Source organism: Drosophila takahashii, chromosome 3R (assembly GCF_030179915.1).
Source record: "Drosophila takahashii strain IR98-3 E-12201 chromosome 3R, DtakHiC1v2, whole genome shotgun sequence".
NCBI lineage: Eukaryota > Metazoa > Arthropoda > Insecta > Diptera > Drosophilidae > Drosophila > Drosophila takahashii.
In genome coordinates this window covers 24607273-24631257 of record NC_091681.1, presented here as the reverse complement: position 1 = coordinate 24631257, position 23985 = coordinate 24607273, and the positions used below count along the sequence as shown (strand labels likewise).

The following is a 23985-nucleotide window of genomic DNA, read 5'->3' as shown; positions in this document are numbered from 1 at the left end:
ACAACGAGCATACATAAAAGATGAAGAAAAATTGCATATAAATACGGAAAACACTTGCAGGGGCGGTGGGCAACGGAAGGGGTGCTGATAGTAAGTAAGGATGGTAGGGAGATGAGAGAGCTGCTTGCGATTGTCAAGTGGTTGTTCGGATGGGAGGCGAAGACAAGCGCTCAACCACCGATTGAACTTGCCTTGGCGTATACGTAATTTATGCAGCTGTGTACGTACAGCGAAGCCTCTATAACTCTAACCCGCACATCGTGACATTTAACCTATTTAAGCTTTTAAATAACTTTTCTTGTTAGGAGCCAAAATATGGAATCAAAAAAATACCATGATCTCAACTTTAAATTTTAATAAAGGTTTTTATACCCGTTACTCGTAGAGTAAAAGGGTATATTAGATTCGTGCAAAAGTATGTAACAGGTAGAAGGAAGCGTTTCCGACCCTATAAACTATATATATTCTTGATCAGGATCACTAGCCGAGTCGATCTAGCCATGTCCGTCTGTCCGTCTGTCCGTCTGTCCGTCTGTCCGTCTGTCTGTCCGTCTGTCTGTCTGTATGAACGCTGAGATCTCGGAAACTATAAAAGCTAGAAGATTGAAATTTTGCATGCAGATTCTAGGAGTTCCTACGCAGCGCAAGTTTGTTTCAAAAGGGTGCCACGCCCCCTCTAACGCCCACAATCGCTTATATACGATTTTAAAAATTTCAATATTTCGGAAAAGTAAAAATGCAGTTTTATTGTGTTTATCAATACCTATCGAAATGTAGAAGAAAGTTTTTAAATCGGACCATTCGTTAAAAAGTTACGGCGGATCAAAGTTTAACCCACGAGTTAAGCCAATTATCTCCATCTCCTTCGCTCTCCCTTTAGCTGAGTAACGGGTATCTGATAGTCGGGGCACCCGACTATAGCGTTCTCTCTTGTTTTTTTTAAATTGTAAAATAATTCTACAAATTTTATTTAAAGAAATTATTAATTTGCAAGTATTTATATTAAGGTTTTTATTTTTATGACCAGTTTAAACTACACACATATTCTAAGAGTTTAAGTTAGAGAAGTTTGACTGTACAAGGAAGTACATATGTAAAATACATGTGAATATATCTGAATAAAGTATGCATAATCGCATACATACGTACATATATCATCTTGCCTTTTTTCCATACATCTTCATTCAATATACAGACCGTTATGTCAAAAGCATTTTCGCGTTGACAGCAACAACAATAGCTGTGAAATAGCATTAAAAAAAAGGCGACAAGGAGTGAATAGTAGGGTGGAAGTTGAATTCAGGATGGATGGCGACAACATCAACACGTACTAAACCGAATGTCACTTAACCCTTAAAAAAAGACAAAACTAAGAAGTTTACTGCAAGAGCAGGAGAAAAAATAAAAGAAAGTACAAAAGTTCTGGTTTAATACTTCACTTCGCTTGAAGAACATATATTTGGAATTATTGATCGTAAAATAGGTCTTAAATTTTACAATTCAATGCTTGAAATGCTTGAACCTAATCCTATCAATCTTGACTCGAACTCGAATATTATTGTTTATCTGGCTGCCGGGACTTTTGTTTGTTTTTTATTCCTTTAGCTTTTTCTTGATTATATTGTTCTATTTTCTTAGCCGGGTCATTTCTCTATTTTACTGTTTTGTTTTGACACGTTTCTTTTCTTTAAAAGTCCAGCAAAGGGTTTAGTCTGTGACATTTGGCCGCATTCAGCATTTAAATTTACATTTTCCTGCATATTGTAAGTTCCTGTTGGCTTAGACCGAAAGCTGCAACAACAGTCTTTGTATGCAAAGATATACATAGCAACAACAGGAGCATCTAAAGAAACAACCACAAGAAACAACATCAACATCTCAAGGAAAACTGGTAATGTTCCCAGCATGTTGTGTCCTTTTTAGTTTTAATTGTTTTTATTATGTTAATGGGGTTTTTTCTTGGTTAAAAAAATGTATTAAAAAATAAAAGCAAAACACTTTTAAGAAAGAAATTGGAATCGATTCGTTGTGTTGTCAGTTGTCTAAAACAACGTGTTAAAAATTGCATATTTATCCAGTCCTAATGCTGTTTTTAAAATTCCCTGAAAATGTCCTAATTGATGGTCCATCGTTTGCATTGGAAGTGCGTAAACTTTGAACTGTTGTTTAAACGATAACCGAGATGAGGTGCATTCAGGGGGAAATGAATGGAAAGGGGGGCTGTTGTCAGTACATTCGGGCGGTAATCTTGGCATGCACAATGAGCCCTCGATGACGTCGCGTGTGTGTTTGCTTACGGCCTATCTGGCAGCCGCAGTGGCTGGAAACATTTTGGCCTCGCATGCAGCACAAACAACTCGAGGTGGGCTTAAAGAGGGGTTCCGAAACAGGGCGTGGTTAGGGCGAAGGGAAAGGGGGTGGTTGGTTCAGGTAGGCCGGCGAACAGGTGAGCGAGTGCAAAAACAGCCGAGGGCCCGTTTTCGCGGCCCGTTTGCACTGCAATTAAGTGTCTGGCCAAGAACAAATGCACGCAATTTTGCACTTGGCTCACATTTGGCACGACGACAAACCTAATTAGCCTGAAAGCCAAAATCAACGTGTAACTATGCTCACATTGTGATGCCCTTTAGTGCAGTCGAAAATAAGAAGCAATTTGTCTGTGTTATTGAAATGCATGGAAATTATCTTAAGCTGAATTGTAAGTAAGATTGCATTTCGCTTATATTTTTCTACAGTAAAAAATGTTGTTGTATAATAAACTACATTTTTATCTAAGATATTTATAAAACAAATCACAAACTATAGATCTTAAGATCCAAAATACAAATACAATTACGATATTTATTATACATAATTTAGTTATATTTTTTTAGTTATTAAGGAAAACACATTCCTTGGGCATACGTTACTATAGATAAATAAAATCGAAATGCTTTAAAGGTGTTTTACCATTCAACCTACCAACGATATCGGCACTTGCTACCTTGCAACCTGCTGCCATAACCATAACGCAAAAAGACGCACTCAAAATGCTCATAAAACACTTACACTCACCAGTACAACCACACCCACACTCAAGTGAAATTCGTACACACACGTGCGCCTTGGCATACTCGCTGTGGAATGGGTGTAATTAAATATGAAAACATATGTTTCCCCTTTGTTTTTTCACAGAGCCCGAGCACAAAGTCAGTGGAAAATCAATAAGGACTTCGAGGTCCACGGAATTCGCAATTTATTTACCATATTTATAAAGGGGCCACGGACGGCAGGGGGCGTGGCAACTGCATTCGGTAATTTGTATTTAAGTAAGTTAAGTAAATCAGTTGACGAGTCGGCGAACGCAAATCGTCAAATATTTATAAGCTGCCGGTTGAGTTCGCTACAAATTTTATGACAACCAAGGGGCGGGGCTGACATTAAGGGAGTTTTCCGGGGGGTTGGGGATGTGGATGGCCTAGTGGCATTGTCAATTATGGGAATTATGAGCAGTGAGTGCGTCAGCGGAACGGCTGTTCAAGCTCATCCACCGCCAACTTTGCGCTCCTTCCTCCCAGATTTTCCTCCCCTGGCAATTGCGTCAGCAGTTAATTTTTATGTATTTTTAAAGCGCTGCCATGTCCCCACCGCAGTTTTCGGTCTTATTAAGTAGGCCCTGGCATATTAACAGCCATAAGCGACAGGACAGATAAATATCGCGAGAGCGTTGAGTACTCGATACGAAATTATGCACTTCACTCGAGTGTTGGGCCCTAAAAAAAAAGGAAAAATAACTTGAAGATTGAAATAATGAAAGGCCAGACACAGCAGATTTTTTGTGCTTCGTGTTATCAGCGTTTAATTGAACCATATGTGGGGAATGGAAAGAAGTTCTCAAAGGAATACTGAAATATTAAAGACAAATATAGATTTTGTCTGGTCTATACATTACCAACAATATACTTTGAAAATTACAATACGCTTTCATCACCATGACTAATTAGTTCTAACGATTTAATCGTATTATATTCATGATCCATAAATATTAATTGTAGACTCTTACTTCAAGAATAATATTTAACTTTTATTTTAATACATTAAAATCAGTAATATTTATTGTGTACACAAGTCAAACATCGCCGTGATCCGAAAAAGTACAGGGTACTCTGTGGAAAAAATAACTGAAGCCAAGCTGATTCTCAACGCATTCGAGAGTGCACTGAGCACACGGGGCGTATGGGTGATGGGGAGGCACAAAGCACGGGATGATGAGCTTGTTGTCGATATGCCAAGATAAAGAAAGCAACTTGTTGTTTTTGTTTTTGAGGCTGATGTTGCCGTTGCCGTTCCTGTAAGTGTTGTAATTGTTGCTGTTTCTGCACAGTGTAAGCTTGAAGTTCATGCACAGACAATTACAAAGAGGGTGAACTGAGAGGGTGACGTCGGAGGCTACAGGGGGTGCTTTATATAGTGGATCTGCGCTTCCTTGCCGCTATCTGTATTATGCTCTTGCCCCGTTATTGTTTCTCCATTCCATTCCTTTCCATTCCCCCGGATCCGGCAGCTGCCTCATCTACACAATTGTTGCATTAAATAAATGTTTTTTGTGCCAGAGCCCGCTTTACGTGCTTACATATGAGTGCAGAGAGGGAAATTCGGGGTACTTAAAAAGAGAGCAAAATATTTCATTTTGAACTTAAAGAAAGCGAGGTTATTAATTAACTTCAGGGTTATCACTAAAAATTCGAACTATAAAAGTAATACTATATGCAGAAACAGTATTACCAATATATTGCCAATATATATTATAGTAATTACTATAACATATCTTAAGCGCATACAACAAGTTATCAAATTAAATATTAATTCATCTTTATAGCATAAATGTATTTTTTTATTTTTTAAAAAGTTTTTTAGTTCTAACCTCTTTTTGAATTGGGAGATATTTTTCACAGCCCTTTAACATCTGCTTTCTTGGTTTTTCTCAAAATTGAGACTTTGTAAAAAAACAACTATGATTGCGACAAACATCCGGTATTAATTGTTTTCGGTGCACAAAAGAAGGCATTCCAGCAGAAAAACGGGGAGAGTGCCTTCCAGGCACAGACGTTGATAGATTTCCATGCATGGCCGACACTCCTGGGCGAAGGAAACGGAAATGGAAATGCCAGGGACGCAGGCAGGGCTGTGGAAATTTAGAAGGCTCACTCACTCACACTCACTCACACCCACTGATGGCTATGTTTGCGGTGTGTGCAATGCGTTTTAATGAGTTTTTTGTTCTGTCGTAATTATTTTTGCAGTCTGTTTTACTTGTAAGCGCAAATATCCTCGAAGAACCGGCAATCAGGCCCAGAGCCGTTTTAATGAAAAAATTCTAAATGCAGGAAATGCAATACTTTCCTTTGGGCCTATTTGGATAAGTGAAATATACCAGATATTTATATACTTCGGCAATTCCAAGCTTAAATTGTTAATCCCTTCTTTGATTTTCTTCGATAAATTCACTTGATTTAGCCTAAATCCCTTACAGCAAATATTTTCATTGGGGAATTCGTTTAGAAAAACAAAATATCTTAATAAATTATGAATTCCTTGGCAGATTTCTTTGAAAGGCTTTCAATGGAATGGCAATCAGCAAATTGAAACTCAAATGAAAATGCAAATGCAAGTACCGTGCAACAAAGGCGGCAGCTTCAGCATTAATCGCCCACACATGTTCGCCGGTGGAATTATGATGTTGATATTTCATATTTACATTTGTAAAATTGGAACGCCATAAATGCAAATCGGCCCGCCCTCTGTCAGTCGTTCTTGAACCATTATTATCGGTGCTGCAGCCAATTGGCAGACTGTCCATCCGAACTGACATCCCTGCCATTGTTTACATTAATTTGATTTAAAATGCAACGCCAGCGCATCAGGCTGGCTAAGCTGCCAACTGTAAACAATTCATGATTTCGCAAATTCTGGGCCATGACGCTGGTCTCATTAATTAAAATGTTATTAAAGGCCTTCCCAGAAACAGCTATAGAAAAGTATTGTTACAATTGTTTTCTTCATTTAATCATATACACATATACATTTTTGAATATTCTATTGTTATATTTAATAAATAAAAAAAGCAAATGGTGTATATAAAAAACCTCCGAAACGAGTTATGAATTTGTAAAATATTCACATAGTTTATGGTTTTAGTAAAGTGCTAGAATGCGTAATTAGCACAAGTTGATGTTACCCTATTCATTGCTAAAGTTTGGTAATAATACCTTTGTGAAATGCTGTTTGTTATGCTTATTATATTTTAGTTGCGTAAATATTTTGACCGCCATGGTAAACAAAGGCGAACAACGAATCCACGTGGTTGTTGTGGGGCATTTAATTCGCTTATTGTGGGAGAATTATTGCCAAGGGTATTGACTCAGCGAAATTTACTTTCCCTTTTTTTACAGTTCTCTATATCAACTATGGTGGAATAAAAACATAATAATTATGTGGTTTTCGTATTTAATTCCAGCATTTACACGTAATTTCTTATTTTTAATTTGATAGGAACAACTTGCTGGTGCTGCTATTTTTCAGTTTTTCACTTTTAACCTACAAATTCCGGTGGGTAAGCTATTTTTATGCTGTTGTTGCTGCTGCAGTGGCGTTAAATTTTGTATTCAATTTTCAACACTTTTAATAGCCAATTAATTAAACGGGCAAACAACAACAAACGACTATCCAGCCAAATATTTACACACACTTGCATAAATATCCGCGGGTACATATAACTCTATACGGCTTCTGTGAGATATATATACGCAGGTATATATTGAAAACAATTTCCCCATCGGCCTTTTGCACATGTAGCAAACATTTTTATAATTGCTGGCCGAGCTTTTATTATTCAACCGCCACTGGCTCGCTTCGCAGACCACCTGATTCGCACCTGGAACCTCCCACCATCCAACTATAGTTTTGAGGAAAGGAACTTTTCGCTATCGCCACATGCATAAATCATCGGCCAACTTGACTGCCAGTTGGCCACACGGCCAAGCCAGCAGCATTCGTTTTCCCTTATAATTTATGCTGACCAACTATTGCTAAATAATGATTTTTTAAACAAAGTCCAGCCGGCCAGACAAATTGTAAATTATGAATGCGAGAACGGCGAGAGCCAATTAAGATAATTACTATTTATGAGGTTAACATGAAGAGAAAATGTCGACCCCAGGAGATTAGTGGTAATTTTCAGTTTATCCTTCGTCCAGCACAGCTCTTGGCTTGTCAAACTTTCGTATTTATATCTACGCATAAATTATTTATGCGTGAAGAAGGTCCCGAAACTGTGTGGACCGAACTTGATTTTCGTAAGTGAGGATGGTGTGGGGAAAGTTTCGACCCGGCTTCCTTGCAGACACTTTCCCCCTCGCCACCCCAAAAGTCTCAGCATTTTAGGTGTTGGGTATTAAAAGTTTTCAGCATATGTCAAACGCCCGGCAATTTTGTCTTTGTTTAATTACAAATATAATGAATTAAACAAGATGAGAAGTGTGGCTAAGTTTGTAACAAGAATTATGCGTTGCTGTCGGGCAAACAAGGGAAGAAGTTCGTAAAGGTATTATTAGTAGGAAATTATATTAAATTAAATTAACTAATATAATTGTCGTGCTCTTAACTTTTCAAGGCGGTTCCCTTGATTCCCAATTTTGGCATAAAACTTACTTGTTATTATTAAAAATATGTATAAATAAGGAAATAATAATAATATCCTCAGTATTTAACATTACATTATTTAACATTATGGTTTAAACAAATAGAGCACTATTTATACCAGTAAACTAAGCAAACAAAAAATAAGAATAGAAAATTCTACCGAATTATTTATAAGAAGAAGTAAAAGGCAAAAGGTTGCCAGCAAATTAGCCTCACGAAAAGGTTGTGGTCAATATAGGTATCTATATATAGATGTCAATATATATATCAAATAAAAAGGAAAAGGGCAGACAGTGAGGATTGTAGGCGTATGAACAGTGAAATACTTCAAAAGCATATCAAGCGGTCATCAATTTGACAATGGACCCATGACCATCCACATTTATTTTCCGATTTCTGACCGAAGGTGGGCGTAACCCATTTAAAATGACTTTTGGGCGTTACCAGGGGCAACAATTAAAAAGGAAAATCTCATATATTTGAGCTAACCCTTAAATGGTGTATCATTAAATTGACTTGGGGCTCACTGATGTGTCAGAATTTGTCATCCCCAAAAAAGGTATTCGGGAATATAAGCTAAAATATACTCTCACTTGATTAACCCTGCACTCAGAGGAAAGGAAAAAACCTAAAGGAAAATTGGCACCAGGTGTGGAAGGTGACAATTTAATAAGAACTCGCTTCCCCTCTGATTCAATGTCGATTCGGATTCATATTGAATATTGAGGACAGCTGTCGAACCAATCAGTCAAACACTTTCTGAAAAGTATATATTTAAATCTTTTTTGTCTTCTTGTTATCAAATATTGATTCATACCAAACTATTCTTGATTTATATGGATAGGATTACCTTCTTGGTTCTTAGTTTATGAAAATAAAATGTTGTTTAGCTATTATTGTAAGTGCCTGGTATATAAAACAACACTTTTTCCAAATAAAGCATTGTTGATAGCTATACATTTTTTCACACATTTAAGAAATCAAAGACTAAACAAAGCAAACAAATTTTATTGGAATGAACTGGTAAAGTGAACTAGACTGAACTGGAAGAATGCTGCAATTGTCAGAAAATTAAATGTTTTAAACTATAATCAGTAATTAAAAATTATTGATTTCGTTTTTAGAATTCTATTAAGTTAAGTAATTATTCAAAATACCTCCAGCCTTACTTTATTTTTAAGTCCAAAATGCAGTCATTTAATTTAGATCTCTTAACTTTGATATATTTTTGATTCAGTTCAATCATATATTGTGTTAATATTTTTTCCCCCTTAAAAACTGTGCTTAATATATATTTATCTAAATAATATACTTAGGATTTTCTGATCTAAAAATGTAGTATAAAATTTATACTATAAATGTATAAAGGTACTCACACAATGCGAACTGCTCCAGTTCCGCTTCAGTTTCCTCTTCTAGTTCCCGTTCCAATTCCATCTCCGACTCCTGCTGGCCGTCGGGGAGGGGGGGCTGCCACTATGTGCTGGCGGAATCGCCCAGGGGCGAGGCTATATTGCTATTGCTGTTGCTGTCCGAGGCGGAGAGCGGTCGGCAGATGCCCAGTCGCGTGAGTCCCGGCGGCATGGCCTTCAGGATGGACACCGCCTCGTCCAGCTCGAGGCCCTGGAGCAGTCGATCGCCGACGCTCATCAGCCGATCGCCCGGATATATCTCATTGGTTGCCTCCGCAGCACCACCGCGTATCAGGCCGCGAATCACGATCACACTGCCCTCGGAGTCGAGGGGATCCTGGTAGTCCAAAATGGAGAATCCGAATCCCTGTTCCGTTTTCTCGATATCCACGGCGGTCACTTCGCAGCTCCACAAAGCCAACCCCGAGACATTCTCCAGTGACTTGGATCGAGCTCCTCCATTTCCACCTCCTCCTGCTCCTCCTCCCGATCCTCCGGCTGCTCCTCCCGCATCCGTTAAAGTCGCCGTGCTGGACGTGTAGAGCGAGCTCTCCGACTGCGCCTTGCTCAGCAGATTCTGGAGACTCTGGTGGCCGCCGGGCAGAAGGCTGCGGGTCTCGAAGGCCTCCGGATTCTGCGAGGTATTTATGATCGACGGAACGCGAGTGCCGCGGGCGCAGACCAACTTAACCCTGGCGGGCAGCTCCTTGAGGATCTTGACCACCTCGATGTGCCGCAATCCCTGCAGCTTGTGCTCGTTCACCTGCAGGAGCTCATCCCCAGGACGCAGGATGCCCTGGCGACCCACTGGCCCATCGGCTAGGATAGAGCGTATGTAATGATGCGGACGCTTCTCAATGCCGCACTCCACGTCCACGGTGCCCTCGAGGCTGATCCCTAGACCTGAAAGTTTATTTATTTCGGCAACTAAAATTTCACTGTCGGGAAACTCACTTTTCCAGGCCACGCGCAGCGAGGCGGCTGTCGGGCTGGCCGCCTTCACAGGTGCCGGCGCCTCGTTCGTGGGCGTGGCCAGCTGGCCAGGATCGGTTTCGGGATCGGTTTCGGTTTCCACATCTTTCAACCTCTCCACCGTCTCTGGCTTGGACAACCTGCGGGCCACGGGCTCATCATTCTGATGGCCCTGCTCATCCGTGTCATTGCCACTGTCATCGGCCAGGTTTAAACTACGGCCATTGGTGAGCGGAGGAGCTATGGGACTTATCCTGGGCCCTCCTCCTCCTCCGCCACTGTGATCACTGCGGTCCAGCACGTGCGACATGTTCGACTCCACGGTGTCCCGGGATGGCAGCTCTTGGAACTCATCCTCTGCCCCCGAAATGCCAACATCCTCCGCCTCAACGGCCTCGTCGCCTTCGGTGGCTATGGAATCGGCATCCAGCGACTTGGGTGGCAGCCAACTGAGCGTGGCTATCGACGGTGAGCCCGGCATCGAAAGCTGCGACTCCTGATCCTGGTCCTTGTCCTGATTTCTATCCAAGCCCGAGGGCGCCGAGCTGCCTTTGATTTCCGTGAGGGCCACTTGCAGGTGCTCGTACTTCCTGCCCCTCAGGAAACGCTCCAGGGTCAGATGAACCTCGATGTCCGTGTTGCGCAGCAACTCCACCGCCTGGTGGTTGGTCACCCCCGACAGGGATCTCCCATCCACGGCCACAATGCGATCGTTAATTTGGATCTGACCACTGGTCTCCGCGGCACTGCCCTCGATGATGCTCTTCACGAAGATCCCCGACAGATCCTCCTCCTCGCAAACGTAGCCGGCCACCGTGATGCCCAGTCCATAGACGTTCTTGTGCAGCTCCACCACATAGGTTTCCGTTTCCGGCGAGTCCATGTAGGAGTCGGGCGAACCGGAACCGGAAGCGGAAGCGGAACCCGAGGAGCCGCCATCTTCGTTGGCCAACAGCTTCTTGCGCTTGCTATCGGCTATCACAGTCTCGATGTGCTGGTGGTTCTGCCATTGGGTCTCCAGGGGCAGCATCTGCAGGGCGGGTCTTGGCGGAGGCGACAGTATGGAGAAGGGCACGATGTCCAGATCCAGTCGCGGGCAGGGTCTTTGTCCAGCTCCGTTGGATTCGGATTGGACGCCAGGAATCGGAGGCAGTGGGAAGTCAGCCAGGTCGCCGCCCAGTTCGCTCAGTTGCAGCTGAGCGGGAGCAGTAACCAATGGTGGTTCCACGGCAGACAGTTCCGAGCCCTCAGCCGGACCACCGCGCACCAGACCCACCAAACTGGCCACATCCAGGACATCGCCACCACCGGTGGAGCCTGCTGCAGCAGCCGCAGCAGCAGCAGCAGCAGCGGCCGCTGTTGCAAAACTGGGATTCTGGAAGAGATGACGCGACAGTTCTTCCGGGTCGGAGAGGAGCTTAGTTGGTATAATCGGCGCCTGACAGGCCAGCGTTTGGTAATCGATGGCCGTCGGCTCCACCGGCCGCGCCACAATCAGACGCACCTGAGCTCCGGTCTGACGAAGAACTGTTGCCACCTGCTCCGAGCTGAAGCCACGCAGATTGACCTCGCCGATCTGCAGCAGATGGTCGCCCAGCTGCAGGCGGCCATCCCTCTCGGCCACGCCCCCCGGGGTGAGGGCCTTGATCACCACACCGGTGCTGCGACCGCCCACGAGGATGAAGCCCAGCCCGTTGCCATCGTTGATCAGATCGATGACCTCCACCTGCGACCATTCGGTGCTGAGAACCATCTTTTTTTAGAACCAAACCTGCTGATGATCGCCTCTTTTTGTTAGTTCTTTTATTGAATGTTTGTCGTTTTTGCTTTTGCTGTTGTGTTGCTTTTGCCCTTGCTAACATGTCGCAATGTCCGAAATTTAGCGGTGGTGCTGTCGGCAATTGTTCGTGCTCCTCTCCTTTGGCCTCAAATGGAACGACCGTGATGAATATTATGGCTGCCGGAGCAGTTGATTTTGTTGTTGTTATTGCTATCGCATCGAGAGTCATTCAACCGACAATTATGGCCCGGGAAGTGTGCTCCTGGCACCGCCAGCGCCAGCCGCATCATCCACGACCGCAACAGCACAGCGCACCTGTAATTATGCAGCACACGCACGCACATCGCACATCAGATGAGGAGAAAGGGGAGTAGGCGGCGTACCCGGCGTATACGCAACGCGAACGGTAGCGAGTGGAATAGGCGGCGTATGCGTAATGCGAGGGGTACGCGGCGTATACGCAATGCGAGCGGGGACAAAAAGAGACTCAGACTAAAGCGTGACACGGGCGTGAAGCGAGAATTTAAATTGCTGCCCTGCCAGGCATAACATTCGACGTTCCTTGCAGATACCCTAATTTAAGGTACTTAAATATGCCTGTACTTAAGCTCCAAAAATATAATGTCAAATAATTACCAATTTAAAAAAATTAAAATGTTAGAAACAAGAAATGTCTCGGTTTAATTTTTCTATGATCAAATAAACTTAAACAGACTATTTTAAAATTTATTTATTTATTAAATAATACTCATAAAAAAAAATAGGAAACTTTTAAAATTTTAAGAATTGTATCTAATACTTTTAATAAATGTTTCCATTTTTCACTTTTGCTATGAAATTATTTTCAGTTCATTTTATAGATTTTTTATAGCTTATAAGTTCTCTTAAACAGAAATAAATAAATATATATTGGAAAAAGTATCACACCCATGTTTATCCTTTTTATTTCGGAAGTCCAATGAAAGTCCCTTCTGTCAGTAATTTTTGCGTTGCTCACATTAATGTTTGAACAGGTCTGCTAGGGTATGCACAACGCGATGTTCATTTAAAGTTGCCATTCGGGTGTTGTTCCTTTTTTTTCGCCTCTTTCTGCCTTTTTAATGGCACCTTTTTTGCACGATTTTGTAATTTACATGCACACACACGCACATGGGAAACGAGAAGTTTTTACCTTTGCCGCTCACGTGCCACGCATGTTTGGCACCAGTCCCGCTTTCCCCCTTCCCTCTTGGCCAGGCCAAAAGGCAGTTCTAATTGGAAAATGCCATGACTTGAAGGGGAAAAAGGAGGAAGTAGAGGCCAGAGGCACCAACTTGCGACTACTTAGTGCTGCACACTTTGCGGCGCCGTCTTGGCAGCCGAGAAACAATCTGCAATCGAGCGATAAGTTTCGAGCTGCCGCAGCAACTGCCACCAATCACTGACAGCCATATGGCTAATAATAGGGGGAGATGTTGGTAAGAGGGGGGTGGTAGAGGGGTGGCCCTAAGCTGATTTCAACTTGTTCTGCGGTTTTCGATTTTCTCCTTTCCCGAAAAACAATCTCTGGTCAGAAACAACCAATACAGCTAATTTTGTAGGGCCAAGGAAAATGTTGATTTTATATAACCTCTCATCAATAAAGTTTGGAGAAGGCAATTAGTCGTTCTTTAAGAAAAATATTATAATTAAACTAAAGCATTTCTTTAATGTTCCCATATAGTTTTGTAAATAAAGTTTTTATTGTACGGATTTAAAAATGATTAAAAAGAAAATAAGGAAAATTGGTTATAAAATATTAATATTAAAAATTGTATAAACAAAATAAGATTCAGTTATTATTTAAGCTCTACAATTGTTTGATGATCGACAATTTACAGTGTCCGCACAAAATTGTTACGTCAACCTTCGCTTGAAATCATTAATCAAAAATACCTCCCAAGCCGATTCCTCCTCTTTTTGGAACCCTAATGGCCTGCGTCACAGCAGCAGGAGGCTGAAGCGTAACCGAAACCAAATCCTGTTCAGTGGGTTGCCGTTTTAATTGTTGTTCCTGAGTGCCGCTTGCTGGGCGGCTTTCGGTACTCGGTACTTTGTGCTCGGTTCTCGGACCATTGTTGGCCGTATCTGGCAGTGACTGCAGCTGTCAATTAAACGCTGATTGACTTTGCATTCGCTGGACACGGATTGGCAAACGGTGCGTATGATTAACGCCGCTTGTGCTGGATCCTGTGTTGCGTCCTGCTCCTGCCCCTTCTCTTACTCTTTGCCTTGGATTTGGTGCACGCAGAAAAATAGCACTCATATTGCTTTGTATAAATTGTCAACTATAATCTTAACTTCTATTTATAAATGTTTCAAGGATACAGAGTGCTTGAAATTTATATATTTTCTCTGCACAATTGAATTTATTTAAATGCTTCATATTTGCCATCATAATCTTGTTATTTTATATTCCCCAACAATTAATCTTTCTTTGAGTCGACTTGAAAACCAATTAAAGAAAATCTAGATCTTTCAATATTTTTAAAAATTTAAGTAGGGGAGAGTGGGGGAATTTCGTCAGCATTTTTTCAAAGCTATTTTTTGTCCATCTTGAGACACGTTATCATATTTCTATTTTTATTGTTGAATGCGGTAAGCACCAAGCTTTAAAATGTGACATTCCCCTATTTTTTTAATTAGCTTGGTGACTTATAAAAAAATAAAATGTAAAACCAATATACTGGGGCAATCTCACCACACAGGGGGGTAAAATCACCACACAACTGGGGAAATTTCGTCACCTGAAAAATGTAGGGAGTTTAACGCCTGAAAATATGCTACACTGATCAAGCGTACCATTTTTGTTGACGTCCTATATTTGTTGCTGCTGCTGGTAGTCTGCTCGTTAGCCAGCTCGTCAAATATAAAAATATGTATTTAAAATAGGTGCGAATTTACCCTTAGCGTACGGTGGCGAAATTTCCCCAGACCGTACTTTTTTAGAAATAATTATTTTTCTTGCGAAATTAGGCGCGAAGTTAAAAATCACTGACGCAGAAATGCACATTATAGCACTGTGTATTATATAAAAAATCGTGTATCTTATTCCTTTTGAATTGTGGCATACAGAAAAAATTTCGTCGAGAACTAAATGTAGCTTTTGAACTGTTAAAACACATTTAATATTATAGCTTAATTATCTTGGCCTTCTGTGCAAAACAAATGCATTGGTTGTGTCTGGCCGTCTTGAAGGACTAAAACAAAAAAATTATATATTTTTACGACTTATGGATTCCGAGATATTGCAGGTGACGAAATTGCCCCTGTGACGAAATTCCCCCACTCTCCCCTAAAAGGTAATCAAACTTAGGTGGCAACCAAACTACGGTTCGTTTTTCCCTGTGTTCTTGTGAGTGTGCTTCATTTAACTTGGTTTGCGGTGGACGGCTGCGCTGAAAAGTGGTATGCGGCAAGTAGGAGCCAAAGGACGAGGAGCTGGAGCAGAGGAGTAGCAGGAGCAGGAGCAGGACCAGCAGCAGTTGTTGACGTCCCAAGCCCATTACCCAGAAATGTAGGCCAAGCGCGTTTGAAGTTGCCACTGCGTTTGTGTGTGAGCTGGCTGCTATTTTTATACGCCTCAAGTAGAGCCAGCGGTTCGTATTCCCCGCCTATCTCTCTCTCTCCGTCTCAACCCGCCTGTTCCCGTCTCTTTCGGGGCTCTGTGCCAGTTTTCGGTTTCGTTTCAGTACGCCTTTGGCCACTGTTGCTTCTAACGCACTTCAAACTGCCGCGGCGCTGACCTACTGAGCATTATTAGCCGGCTCACGGCTCGAGTTTTGGCCCAAAGTCCCGACGTCAGTCAGCCGTCGAAAATCGATAAGCAAAAAAATAGAGCGAGCACGAGAAAGGTTAAGCCCAAGTCCAAAACGAAGTTATGCATACCCTTGAAAGTTGGATATCAAATGGCTACGTCGTTAAAATTATTAAAAACTCATTCCTTTTCTATAAAAACTTTATCCTTTTTTCTAATTGACGTTAAATTGGATTAATTTTCCAAGCTCTACTCTTCGTTTGATCTAAAGAACCCTATGGAGTTTTGGCTTAAAGAGATTTTGGCTTTGTGATATTTTACTGAAAATGCAATGCTGCCAGCACATTTAACCAGATAAAAGTTATTGTTCAAAATAAAAATTTTAAACTAAAATGGCTTTAAAAGGGAACATTTAAATGTCCAATTTTATCGTATTTCCTTCTCAGTGAACTTTCGAGCACAAACCGCAGAAATGATTTACCGAGCAAACGCAACGTTTACAGAAAAATGATTTGTTCGATAAGGATCATGTATTAATTAAATAGGAAATAACTTTAATAAATTAAATTTGTTTAAGCCAACCAATATCTGAAATCATAACTGAGAAACTCCAAATCAATAGGTTATTATCACAGACAAAAAATTAAATAACTTTTTGAGTAAACATTTAAGCCGAGTTTGCTAATTATTAAATTTCAAAAACTGTATTTAATCACAAGGTTTTTATTTTAATAATTTTAATGATTTTCGGTTAAATCTTAAACAATAGAAACCCGTCGGTGATTACGAAATGTGTTTGAAGTTTCTTTATTTAAAGACAATATTTCTTTCTAAAGCTCTTCTACATTCAAGGATCAAGAAGTTTCGAAACATCCGGTTTCTATTTTTGTTTGCAATCCCTTTTAATAAATTTTCGTAAAATTTGTCAGTTACGTTTCTGAATTTAAATTTTATAAAAGTTCAGTTCTATTCGGAAGTTACAGATTTTTTGTTGTGTTCACAGGGTATTTGGCGTCTTAGCGGATGTGTGTCCTATAAGCCCACGGCCAAGCGAAGCCAAGCCAAGCCAAGCCAAGACTTGATGCCGCTGGAGCTCTTGGTCTAGCCGCATTGACTGCGGCTGTTGGTTGGCCTGGTGGTTCGTGGCCGTAGTTGTAGGTCTCAGGTTGGAGGTTGTAGGCTTGGTGGCTGTGGCTCTGGCTGCGGCTGTTGGCTGGTGTCGTGTGGCTGCGCCTTTTGACCCAACCAACCAACCAACCGCCCCCGCAGCCCCCTCGACTATCGCAAGCTCTTAGCCAAATTGCTGCAGCCAAAAAAGGTGGCAGAGAGAAAGAGAAAGGGTGGGAGAGTGAGAGCGAGGGAAAGGAAATAACTTGTAAACTTGCGGCACGCAATTTGCAATTACTTAGGCGACTGTTGCAAAAGGACATTAACGCATGCAAAGGACAAAGAAACTTCCCCCAAACTATTTGCTATTGATTTAACAAGCAAAAGGGAGAAAGGAAACTGGTTTCCCCGCGAGTTTCAGTTATTAAAGCTGGCTCAGATTGCGTATACGCCGTGTATGTTCCACATGGTCATCTCTAAACGCCGCCTATTTCACTCTACGATTTTTTGTGGTTCATCGAGTCAACCGGTTATACAGCTGGCCAAGATGGTGCTTTTAGCCTGGCTAATTACCCGCACTGGCTGGCCAGTCGATGGGCCAGCAAACGATTTCCGCTACGATTCCGTGGCACTTCATTCACATGCACATTCAAATTCACGCACTCCTCGAGCACAAGAACAGGCACATGGCACGCTACACACTCGCTTGTTTGCTCTGCCAATTTTCCCGTTGCGGGCCACAATTTTCTCACACATCTATCACGGTTTACGCGCGCATTTTCCGGCTCAGCAACATGCCCGCACGCCACGAAGCTTCTTGGCCAAATGAATTGCCCGCTGGCCGACAGCAGCCGCTTCGCTCAAAGCGAGGCAGCCATTCCGACACCCCCTTTCGAGGAGCCGGCTCTCTACGCCCATGCGCACTGCTCCGGAGAGGATTCTGGGGTTGGGGGGTCGAATTGGGCTGGGTGCTCCGAGAAACCCGCTCGCAATATTTACAATTTGAAGCTACCAGGCGGCGGACTTCGACGCCGCTTCGCCTTTCATTCAACTGTCAGATTTCGGGAGAGGCACCGAGAGAAAGGGCCCGAAGAAGAGAGAGGTTGAGCGAGAAAGTGCTTGGGCGCAAGCTCCTTTCTACAGGGGTGCCGGCACAAGAGCTTTGAGGGGGTGTCGTTTATCACATCTTAGAATAAATAGCAATGATATGTTCACCTTGGGGAAATGTAGAATGTACACAAACTACAAGTTCTCCAACTCACACAAGTATTTTAAAAAACCCATAAATGTTATAGAAAATATATAACGATATCAGGAATAAATATTTTTAAGAATTTTATAATTATTTATTTTTATACATTTATTTGTAAAACATTTCAATATGGTCAAAAAAAAAAGTTAACTTAAAAACGAATTTACAAAATTATTTTAGCAGCAATTTTGTTTTAAAACTTTTAAAAGTATTAATTTAAATTGTATTTTTTATCTTTAACTGAAATAAAATGTTGTTCTCATGATAACTACGTTAGTTTCTATATCTTTTACTGGACAACATTTATTTTCTGTAAAACAAATTACTCTGCTCAAAATTGTAACACACATTTAAAAAAGTTTCAGATATTTTCATTGCTAAAAATACCATTTTAAAACTATTATTTTAAATAGTATTTTATATTTTAAACTGAACTAAAATGTTATTTACCCGATAACTTGTTTCAATATATTTTAGTGGTTATTTAAAACAAACTGTTATTTAAAACAAACTGCTGCTCAAAATTGTAACATACATTTAAAGAAGTTTTAGATATTTTTATTGTTAAAACTTTTAGTGATTAATAGGTAAGTTAAATTAACTTGTAATGCACAGACCATTGTTTTCTTCTTTAACAATGAACTTCTTTCTTTGGCGTCAGCCCATAGTTGATTTATTTAGTGTTTTGACTAATGAACCCAACAAAAGCCGGCACTTGCTGCTGAGGCAACCAACAACAAACCGCCTGCGCCTGCTCCGTTGTCCAGGACAACCGCTGGCTAGAATAAATAAATTCCCAGGTGTCAAGTGGGCAGGTGGGTGGTTTGCTGGGTTGGGGGTACTCCGGTCACCTGAGCTCCAGTTGAGCTCCGGTTGGCAGAGCCACCGCAAGGCAGCCAAGGACTGAAAGTTGCGAGCAGCGCGGAGGCGCCAAGTTTTCCCAAAAAGGGGGAAGAGCGGAGGAGGAGGAGGAGGAGCACCTGCCCCAACCTGGGGGCCAGGTGTCAATCAAAAGAACAACGCATCAAAATCGCTGCAAATCGAACCCAGTAAACAATTAGCTACAACTCAGGCTGGCATCGAAATTCAAAGTTTGAGCGCTTTCCGAGTTTCGGCAGTTCTCTAAGTAAACTACAGAAAGACACACGTATTTCCCTAAAAACGTTTGACAACCCCTCTCAAAAACAGAATACACCCCCTAAAGGAGAAAATAACCTTATCTGAATATCCCAGGAAGGATACGATTACAGGATGTCGGAAGCTGGTGAAAACTCTGATGAGGAGTACTATGCAGAGGAGTCATTCGAGGAGGACTCGCAATCGGAGGTGGAGGAGCAGGAGGAAGAGGTGGAGGATGAGGCCGAGGCCGAGGAAGATGAGACCATTGAGCTGGAGCAGCAGAAGCCCAATCAAAAGGAAGCTCTATTGCTGGAGGAGAGCGACACGCAGAGCGAAAGTGATGCGGAGGCCGAGTTCATACGCGGAAACGTAAGTCCTCCTCTGCAGGAGCTGACCATTTCCCAGTTCAGCCTTAATCCTCACCCTGCACCACGCCCACAGCCGCACGCCCGTCGCCAAATCCCCGGTCGCTCGTCCGGCGGCTTCAATCGCGATCGTATGGCATCCTACCTGAGCTCCTCCTCCGAGGACGAGAGCCAGGTGGTCATTACCAAGACGGTGGCCGAGGTGAATCAACTCAGTCTGCGAATGGACACGCCTCTGGAGGATGAGGCGCCCACGGAGCGCACTCTGGTACCAGGTAGTGCCCATTCCCGGATTAAGGATGAAGTCGAAGAGGAGGAGGAGGAGGAGGACGAGGATGCCGAAGTCGAGGAAGTCGAAGAGGAGGAGGAGGAAATACAAAGCGACGAAGAAGATGGAGCCATGGAGTCCAACGGTGGTCGCCAGTCCGCCGAGGAAAGCGATGAGGATGAGGGCACCGATGTGGAAGTGGAGCAACTGGAGGAGGATGAGTCCATAGCCACGGCCGTGAGCAAGCCGACGGTGCAGGAGAAGATTGCGATGCCGCAAGAGGACATCGTGTCCCTGGTGGATGCCAGCGACAACAGCAGCGAGCACAGTGTGGCCACCATGTGCGTGCCAGGAGACGAAACGGACATCACCCTGGAGGATTCTCCTAGATTCCAAAAGCAGGTAAGATGGTTGAGATATGATAGTTAATATTTAGACCTCGGATTTTGCATATTTGTCCATTTTTGGTCCGATTTTTACCAAAAAAAAAAAATTTTAAATGTAATAAATTCGGATGCATATCGGAAATATGCAAAATATATGCATAAAATATGCAAAATATATGCGAGCAACTGGAGGCTCAAATTTGTAATGCAGCCCTCTGGTATTCTAAGGAACATTCATTAAACACGGCGAGCAATTTAAACGAGCAGTTTGGCCGATAGGGCCAAAAACTATTCTTCCCCTTTTACTAATTTTGCCCCCTTCTCGCCTACTCGTTGGAAATATAAATAGAGTTTCCTTAAATTTGGGAAAAAATGACGAAAAGTAACAAACAATTTTCTTCGGGTAAATTAGGTTGAAATGGTCAATCTTGAATATATTTTGCATATTTTATGCATATGCTTTTTATGGAGATAGGCAAAAAAAATAAAATATGCCATTAATTTTAAACTATAAACTATTTTTTATTGAAAGGAACTTTGGTGTTTTCGGAATTGATCTATCTTTATCCTATAAAAATATGCAAATATGCAAAATCCGAGGTCTATTAATATTGTTTTAAAATTATTAAATATTTACTTACTTTTGCAGCATCCAAAAACCGAAACAGTGATAGAGGAAGAGCCCGAGGAGGAGGAGGATCCAATGGAGGAGCCTCTAAAGAACCTCAGTGATCTCCTTAATAGCAATGGTTCCTTGCCAACTCAGCAGCCCGATCTGGCGAGAGTTCGGTACCTGGAACAACAGATGACCCAGATGTCGGAGATGATCATGAAGTCCTTCCAGATCAATGGAGGAGCGACGAACAGCCAAGCCTTCGAGCAGCTTGCCATGGCCACGGATTTGATGCATCAGCGCAGTCACAGAACACTGGAGGACACTGAATCCGAGATGGCATCGATGACGACGGAATCGGCGATGACCAGTGCCCGAAGTTTGGGAGGAGGAAGACCGCCGATTAGGATGCGCATGCAGCGCTCCCAAGACGCACTAATCACTACAAGATCGTCCAAGTTGATCAGGCCCAAGTGCCGGTGTCCCTCGGAATCGGATCTTATTGTAGAGGATCAGGAACTGCAGATGGGTGGGGATTTTGTCCAAGGTCTGGAACCAAACGTAGGTCTAGGAATGGGCATGGGAATCGACGAAGACTACCTCGTGGACGAATGTGGGCAGGGCGATGGACTCATGAGACATCCACAACAGCGAAGACCGGCGGAATTTAAGAGGCGAGCGGCCAGCGGCACTCCGAGCAGCTTCAACAGTGACGGATGCGAGTATCCAATCAATGTGTCCCGTTCACGCTGCTCCAACGACAAGGTCAAGTGAGTAGTTTAGTTTAAAAAATCCTTAAAACTGTCTTATAAACATCCTCCTATTTAGCTACAAGAACCTGGGACGCAAGAGCTTCAGCTTTACGAATCCCCAGGTGCGTGAGATCGAGCGACAGAATCAAATCCTACTCCGAAAGATGATGACTGTGAAGCCCACGGCCACGATTAAGGCGAGCACCAGCAGCCTTAAGATCAACGGCCCAGAGAAGGTAAGTAATATAGTATGCCAAATGCGATCCAATATTGATCTTTAACCTTATCCTTAGCAACGTCAGCCAGCGCCGGCGCCACGTCTCTCCAGCGCTGCCGTCAACCGGAAGAAGTTCCAGCGACAGATCGATCTGGATAACGATCTGCTCAAGCGGAAACTGGAGGCCATCGGCACCCGGCGCCCGCAATTCAAGTGACGCCTCCACGGGCAGCTCCAACTGTGTTCATTATGTGTTTAGAAGTGTTTAATGCGAATTTACAAAATTAAAATTTATTGCAAGTTGAGAAATGTAGAAAATTGATTATTCTAAAGCTAATTTTGGGGGGACTCAAACATAGTTAAGATTGAAATAATCAACAAGTTGTAAAATTTGTTAATTCTAGTCTATATAAACAGTTCTTTAAATGTCAATAATATTAAGATCATATCAAATGCAAGTTAAAAAGTTGAGATTGTACAAATATAACATAATTAAATTGGAAAACCCCTAATTAACTATAAAAGTGAAAATTTGTAAATATAAATTGCATCCTTAAATAGTTCAAAGAGTCACCTCGTTGATCTTGGTAAGGAATGTTTCACCCAATGCTTTTACGGCTTTAAAGGCAGCATCCCCGTTCGCCTCCTTAAATTCTTCTTCATTTTTAAGCTTTTCCTTCTCGCGTCGCTCCAATTCGCGGTAGATAACTTGACCAATCTGAGATGAAAAATAAAATTAGTTTGTTTTGAAAAAAATATAACCTTCAACCTACATAGACATCGATGGCAGCGTACATCAGTTGATTCTCGTCCAGCGGAATGACATGCCACTTGCTCATGCGCACCTTCTTGCTTTTATCCTGGCTCTTCTTGGCTATAAAGTTGGTCAAACGCTCCAGGCTCCATCGACCGCCGGTTCCACAGACCTCGTTGCACCAGGGGCCCAAGTCTCGGCATTTCTCGATCAACGGATCAGCGGAAACCTCGGGAAAGTCACGAGCTAGCTTTCGCAAGTCGCTATAAAATGTGCAATTAGTTGAGATCTATTTTTAAATATGTAATTACTTACTTCTTTATGTTCACGCCATGCAATCGCACTTTGGGATGATTGATAAGGGCCACCAAGACCGCTGGGAGTTTCTTGAGATTCGTCAGCTGGTAAATATAGCAGCACTTCTCGTCCACGCAGATCTGGATGACGGCTGACTTGCCGGGACCGGTTTGGAAGGAGAAGGGCCACTCCATGTCGAAGGCCATGGGAACTACCTCTTCCTTCTGCTTTTCCACCCATTGCCTAATTTTAAATGGAAATGTTACATTATTCTAACATTCTATTTTTAAGGATTTGGTTCTTAACTTACAAAACTTCGTCGGCGGATGAGGCTATATCCTGGTTCTCCGTGTAGTACTTGATGGCCCCCGTGTACTTGATAAAAGGCAGCTTCTCGGCCTTTTTGCGCTTTTCGGGCGTTGCGGCGTTTTCCGGGGATGGAGGCCCATCTTCTGCCATGGATCGCGTGCTCCTTGTGACCCTGGCACTCCTGCGCTTCGGGGGATTCTCATCCTCTGCCGCAATATTCTCGCCTTTCTATTAAGGCACTGGCAATTACATTTTTGTATTAATAGAAATATTTTTTCTTACCATTTCTGGGGTATCTAGATTCTTTCGCTTAGAAGCTGGTCTGCCAGGTCTTCCTGTTTTCCTTTGCTTCGGGGTATTATCCTCGCCGGTATTTTCCTTGTCCTTTATCTAAATAAGGAATAGGGAAAAAAATAGCAAGTGTATTTAGGATTTACATATCCAAGTACAGTCAAAACAAAGAATTATATCGAAATAGTACCTCCTTTGGAGTACCCTTTTTAAGTTGTTTAATCGGCATCTTGGGAGTCTCTTTTTTAGCCACCGCCTTTTCCTAAAATATATGAAATTAAATTCATTCCTTTAAATAGGTAATGGTTTTACTTACTGGATTGGCCACTTCGTTTGCTTTAGATTTAATTGGCATCTTTATTAAATATTTGTCCATAACCGCGTTCTCTTTTCCGTTTTCTTCAATGTTTTGTTTATTAATGATTCCCGCCAAAACTGTAGTAGGGCAGCAGCTCAAAAATACCAAATTATAAGAAAATACCTCAAATCGTATTTAGCTAATTTCCCGCTAGATTAAATAAGTGGAACGGTGGAGTATGAAACAGGAGGCGATTTAAATGTATTTTTTTTTGCATAATCAATAAACTTAAGCACTCCAAATAAATTGGAAAATCCTGCAGTTATTTTAGAAATGCA

The 23985-nt window shown here is 42.2% G+C and overlaps 3 protein-coding genes across 4 annotated transcripts in view; 1 reads left to right on the top strand and 2 right to left on the bottom strand.

The window, feature by feature from the left end:
* Positions 1-17538, bottom strand: part of LOC108068479 (patj homolog) — a 30243-nt gene extending 12705 nt beyond the window's left edge. Inside the window, exons 1-3 of one of the 2 annotated variants that reach the window (XM_070217470.1) lie at positions 17300-17538; positions 10047-12159; positions 9057-9995 (exon numbers count right to left, since the gene is read on the bottom strand). In XM_070217470.1, coding sequence (XP_070073571.1) covers positions 9157-9995; positions 10047-11817 — 2610 coding nt within the window. In that variant the 5' untranslated portion in view covers positions 11818-12159; positions 17300-17538 and the 3' untranslated portion in view covers positions 9057-9156. Of the gene's footprint in view, positions 1-9056; positions 12160-17299 lie in introns of both variants that reach the window. The other variant, XM_017158089.3, reaches the window with a different exon arrangement.
* A 1542-nt stretch (positions 17539-19080) lies between these two features.
* On the top strand, positions 19081-22002 carry hmw (hemingway). Its single transcript, XM_017158134.3, has 5 exons — positions 19081-19466; positions 19539-20132; positions 20766-21499; positions 21558-21717; positions 21775-22002. Exons 1-5 carry the CDS (start codon positions 19230-19232, stop codon positions 21913-21915), a joined length of 1866 nt encoding a protein of 621 aa, XP_017013623.2. The 5' UTR covers positions 19081-19229; the 3' UTR covers positions 21916-22002.
* WRNexo (WRN exonuclease) lies at positions 21974-23747 on the bottom strand. Its single transcript, XM_070217046.1, has 7 exons — positions 23666-23747; positions 23540-23611; positions 23341-23448; positions 23060-23286; positions 22768-22992; positions 22472-22715; positions 21974-22416 (listed from the first exon to the last, which is right to left on the bottom strand). The coding sequence occupies exons 1-7, from the start codon at positions 23723-23725 to the stop codon at positions 22261-22263; spliced, it is 1092 nt and encodes a 363-aa protein (XP_070073147.1). The 5' UTR covers positions 23726-23747; the 3' UTR covers positions 21974-22260.
* Between the last annotated feature and the right edge of the window lie 238 nt (positions 23748-23985).